General features: G+C 49.6%; 1 protein-coding gene across 2 annotated transcripts; it reads left to right on the forward strand.

Moving 5' to 3' along the window:
• The first annotated feature begins 2,369 nt into the window (after nucleotides 1–2,369).
• Nucleotides 2,370–4,346, forward strand: LOC133903810 (uncharacterized). Of its 2 annotated transcripts, XM_062345271.1 has the most exons (3): nucleotides 2,370–3,251; nucleotides 3,356–3,444; nucleotides 3,929–4,346. In XM_062345271.1, exons 1-3 carry the CDS (start codon nucleotides 2,573–2,575, stop codon nucleotides 3,944–3,946), a joined length of 786 nt encoding a protein of 261 aa, XP_062201255.1. In that variant the 5' UTR covers nucleotides 2,370–2,572; the 3' UTR covers nucleotides 3,947–4,346. The 2 variants fall into 2 exon arrangements, with proteins under 2 accessions (XP_062201255.1, XP_062201254.1); XM_062345270.1 differs by lacking the exon at nucleotides 3,929–4,346 and having other exon boundaries at nucleotides 3,356–3,578.
• Nucleotides 4,347–5,331: the final 985 nt, after the last annotated feature.

Consider the following 5,331-nt stretch of genomic DNA (forward strand, 5'->3'; position numbering starts at 1 on the left):
CGAGACGGCGCGGGGAGCGAGACAACGGCGCGGGGCGCGAGGCGATGGGGCGGGGCGCGAGGTCTGCCGACGAGCGACGACGGGACGGCCCAGCGCGGCGCGGCGCGGCGGTGATAGTCGAGTCACAGGGAGAGAGAGAAGAGAGAGAAGGAGGGGGAAAGAGGAATAAATTTAGGGATTTGACAACCAGACCATCTGGTGAGGTCTTTATTTTTTTTTTCTAAGTGAAAATACTCCGATGTGTATAGACTTATGAGCATTGGACCATCTAGTGAATATAACACACCCGAGAGAAATACTCCGGTGTGTACAAAGTCCTGAGCACCGGATCATCTGGTGTAGTTATTTTTTCTGTGACTTGTCCAATTTAGTCTAAACTTTGTCCCAGGTTCGATGGTTTCTTCATATATTGCATCCATAAGATCTATTAACATATATTCTTAATAAATATGTTATTTTTAATTACTATATTGTCATTAATCACCAAAATCATAATTATAGCCTAATAGGACCATTTTCGCTACAACATCTCAGACTACATATGACACATCGACGATGTTGTCGTAGGGCGGCTCTAAGTTTTGCTCGTCGTTGTAGCTGTGCACGGAGTCGCACTCGTCCACCACCTTGACATACATGAAGTTGCCGTTCACGGTGATCTTGATGCGGTGGCCGCAGCGCGCCATGATCTCGAACCAACCTGGCTGTGGAGAGCGCAACGACCTTCTCCTCGTCGTTGTGGTACGCGTTGTCGCACTTCGACGGGTCGCCGCCATCCTTGCCCCTCTCGAAGCTGTTTAGCGTCAGCATGGCTCTGGTGCTTGATGTCCCCGATGGGGAGCAGTGGTATTGAGGATACCTTTTGCCGTCAACGCAACAGTCCAGGTTGTTGCTCTTCTCGCAGTTGCCTGACCTGCCCGGAGGTAGCCGCTTGCGCGACACACGCTGAGGCCGGCGTTGAGGGAGGAAGCGAGCGCGACCAGGAGGAAGGTCGCAATGATGGCTAGAAGCTCTGGCCAGGAGCGCGATCAGTGATGGATCAAGAGCAAAAATTTAGAGAAGGTTTAACCTCTTCTTCTTCCTTCTTCTCCTCTTCTTCTCCTCTTCTTCCTATCCCATATCCAAAAATTGTAGAGTGGGATTGAGAGGCTCTCATGTGTGCCTAGAGGTAAGGGGGCTCAACCCCCTGGATCCGCCCATGCTGATCATAGGAACGAGAGTGGTCAAAGAAAGAACAGGATGAATCAAGTAGAAAATTTCAAGGTCACAACCTTGTTTCCTCTCTTGATAGGATGATGGTGCACGAGCTAATGTTGACATTGCACATTTTATGATCGTCGAGGACTAATGGTTGTCCATCATACAAGAGGAGTACCTCACAGCCACACGGATTCTTCAAAAGGAAATCCTCACAGGGTCTCAACTCAGTGGCACTGGGGCTCCAACAGCTGAGAAACGAGCCATGTGCCTGTTCAGCCTCTTGAGGTTTGCTTGGATGAACAAGAGAAGCTGGTCGTGACGGTACCTTGCCAATACCTTAGCGTGATCTCCTCAATTACTCATTGCTCCTCTATTTACGCCGTGTCATGGATAACTAGCGGAGAGCCCATGCAAAATTGTGCGGTTAGCCTTATTCATCACGGATCTCCTCCTAACAATGAAGATGACAATAGCAACAAAGGAAGTGTCGCCTACCTTAGGGCTGACCATAGTCACATAATTCTTAGGTCAATAGGGTTGAGGAACACGATACGCTATTTGCGAAAGATTTTGGTAAGGCAAGAACCAAATTGTTTCTGTGTTTCTAAATGCGACATGGTTTAACGTTCCGATGACTATGGGCCCGACTACGTGTAATAAGCGTTGGAGATGACCTTAGAGTCTTTTTTTAGAAACATCTAGGTGTAATAGCTTATATACTGTTTAATTTATCAAAAACCATATATGTCTGATGAGGTAACCAAGGCTATGTAAGCAACTAGTAAGTGGTATGCATTCCATGACTTAATTTAGGATTCCTACTTCTTTTTCTTCAATAAGATTTTTCGTTTGGTGTTTGTGATGGTGAAAGAATAACACGCAATGCATATTTAGGTAAATATATATTGCATCATGCAAAGGTGGATTAAAAAATACAACTCCACATTCTTTTACGCATATCTATCTCAACTATCTCTCTTTCTCATATAATACTTACCTATCTGTGAATTCTTTTATCCACCTTATAATATTTTCAAAGTCAAAGGCGTATCGATCTTGTGTCCGTGAGAACTAGCGGAATTTTCGTGTTCAAGGTGGGTCTCACACGGTCCCCAGCCACGTGCCTTTTTCAAAGGCAAAGGCGTCAGCTACACCGAGACGGGAACGAAGACAGAAGCAGCGCGGGAGGATAGCAATTGGCCTAAACGGGAAACTGGCCCTCGAGTGTCCGTGGAGTGTGAAGGGAACACCCCGGACCTCGCCTCCCCACTCCGGCCACTCCTCTCCCTCTTCTTTCTCCACTCCGGCGAGCTGATCACCTCCTCCTCCTCCCATTTTTCTCCCTCGCCACCGGCGAGCTCCGTGCCTCCACATGTTACACCCTCGACTAGACATGCTCCTACTCTTCTTCGTCGTCGTGACGGCCAACCCCGGCGTCGCCTTCGCGGAGGACACCACGGGCATCCACCACCCGCCTCTGCTCGACTGCTCCCCGGCGCCCGCGCCGTACAGGAACGACGACAGCGCGTTCCGTGCCAACTTGGCCTCGGCCCTCGGTGCCATCCCCTCCGCCGCCGCGGCCGCGCCAAAGGGCTTCGCCACCACGCGGTCCAGCGGGGCCGGTCCCGACCGCGCCTTCGTGCGCGGCCTCTGCTTCGGTGCGAACGGTTCTTCCTCGACCGACGCCTGCCTCGCGTGCCTGTCCGCCGCTGCCAGGGACGTCACCCGCGGCTGCGGCGGCGTCAGCCGGCGCGCCGGCGTCTGGCGGGCCGGGTGCTTCCTGGCGTACGCGGACACCGACGCCTCGTCGGCCCGCGAGGACTTGTTCCACGGCTGGTTCTACGCCGGCCAGAACGCGACGGCGACGCCGCCTGATCCCGTGTGCACGGGCGAACGCACAGCGGCGGACTGCGCCCGGTGCTTCGACGACTCTGCGCGAGCGGCGGCCGCCCTTGGGTGGCTGCCGAGGATTCACGGAGAGGAGGTGCTGGTGGTCGGCTACACCTGCTTCCTCCGCGTCCAGATATCCGTGCTGCCGCACGGGTCGGGCTGTGAGCTCCCTTTTCTTGATCTCTTCTTCAATCCCTGCAGTCTTTTGGCCCAATCATTAGAAAAAGAACGGAAATTCATCGAAATCTGCTATGTCCGGCCGCAGATATGAATAGTCGAGGCTTTTTATTCGCCGTATGGATGCTGATAATCGTTGCTGTTGCAGCGATAATACTCGGACTAACATTCCTCGCGGTACGTTATCTCTCGATCGGTAGCCTTGTTTTGGTAATTAAGCTACAATTGCAACAAAATATGATGGCTTAATTATCTTTTTCTTGATGTTATGATAGAACCCCGTCTGTTCCGGGAGTATAAAGGCATCTATAATGAGGTGTTTAGAGGATGTGTTTATGGAAAAATCGGATTTTTTTCCTCAACCACAGTAGCACTGGTGCTTAGATGGAGTGTAGAGTGCTTATTTAAGTACTGCTGCTTATATTAGTGTTAACATAATAATTAACTATATTTAAACATATGTAGTATTTATTTGTATTGGAAACTATAATTTTTAAGTACTTGTAGTCTTTATTTGCATTGAAAATTATAATTTTTATATAGATATTTAGTACTCTTTTTCTTTAAACAGCTAACCATAAGCATTTAATATTGTTCATACCCTAAGGTGATACATGGTCTTTTTTTCATGTTTACTTCTTCCCTTTCTTTGTCTGTGCAGATCTTGCATAACTTGTAAGGTAGATGGGGAATTTTCTATGTGATGCACACTACCTGCATTGATGCCGTCAGAAGATGTTGTGCTGCTCCTGTAACTTCATTTTCATGCTATATGTATGCATCTGAGGTAACTGCCACTGTTAAGTTCAGTATGTTCATTCATGTCTATTATTGCAGGAGACTTGAGGAAATAAAACTAATCTGTATAGTGGGTGTGTCTTGGTGGAGACATGAGAAAGCGAAAATCCAACGAGTTGTATAACTCGCCGATGCGTTGCTGAGAGATGAACTGAACTGAGGAGGTACTGCTAGTATTCAACTACCGTGGCTTGTTTGGAACACAAATTTAGACTTTGTTGCCACAGAAATTCAGGAGTGGATGTCTCGTTTCGTTGGAAGTTCCTGAACTCCAACCGTTGTCCGCCCAAGCAGATCTGGCAGTCTCGAGGAGGGTTTTTTTAACCTGAAAATAAAATATGCTAGAGGTTACTAGTAAATAGGATTTATCGGACGTATCAGATATACCAAATAAAATTCAAATAAATTTAAACAAAATTCAAAGAAAATTTAAACAAAACTTAAACAAAATACCAGTAAGTATGATAATTTTTTTCTACGAGGGTCCACCGGATATATCGGGCTGAATTTTTTCCTTGGTGAGCCTGGTAGGGGTGGCGATTTTTTCCGTGGAGGTAAGGACCCGTGGGGGATCCACCCCAAGTGGGGCAAGGATGGGCCAGATTTTGTTCCGTGGGGGCAACGGGGCGGGGCCCAAGTCCAACTCGGGGTAGAGGCGGTGACGGAGTTCTCCCCATGAGGCTCCATGGGTCCCCGTGTCTGCCGCTCACCCGACCTCTTGCCACCCGCCACGCCCGTTCATCGTAGCACTTGCTCATTGCGCCTGCGCCCTGCCACACCCACCTCGCCCGCTAGCTGCGCCCTCCATGCCCGCTCGTCGCTGCGCCTGCTCGCCGCACCTGTCGCACCCACCTCGACGTGCACGTCGTGCCCATCTTGCCAGGGCCCCGCCGGAGTTCAGGGATCCGACGGGGACGGAGATGGGGCGAGTATTTGACCCGATACAGCTTTCAGGGATGGGGACAGGGCTCCGCGTTTGGGGACATGGTGGGGACGAGGGGCACCCCCAGCCCTGCCCCACCCGTTGCCATCCCTAGAGCCTGTACTATTGCTATGGCTCACCTTGCTAACCTTTCACCAAAGAAAATAGAAAGGAAAAGGTCCATTTTAGCTCCTTCAACTTTTGCCTCAATCTGATTTTGCTCCTTCAACCAGAAAACCAGTTACACAGGCTCCCTTAACAATTAAAATTGTTTGTTTTTCCTCCCTAAATGGGTTTAGACAGTGGTTTTGTCCAATGTGGATCACACGTGACAGTGGGCCTCA

The sequence above is a fragment of the Phragmites australis genome, chromosome 21 (assembly GCF_958298935.1).
Source record: "Phragmites australis chromosome 21, lpPhrAust1.1, whole genome shotgun sequence".
In the NCBI taxonomy this organism is placed as follows: Eukaryota; Viridiplantae; Streptophyta; class Magnoliopsida; order Poales; family Poaceae; genus Phragmites; species Phragmites australis.

What these genes read in the sequence shown, in the direction of transcription:
- LOC133903810 (XM_062345270.1), top strand. Translation starts at nt 2,573, where the DNA reads ATGTTACACCCTCGACTAGACATGCTCCTACTCTTCTTCGTCGTCGTG. An exon ending in GCTGCCGCACGGGTCGGGCT is followed by an intron (nt 3,252 to 3,355) that starts GTGAGCTCCCTT and finishes GTCCGGCCGCAG; the next exon opens with ATATGAATAGTCGAGGCTTT.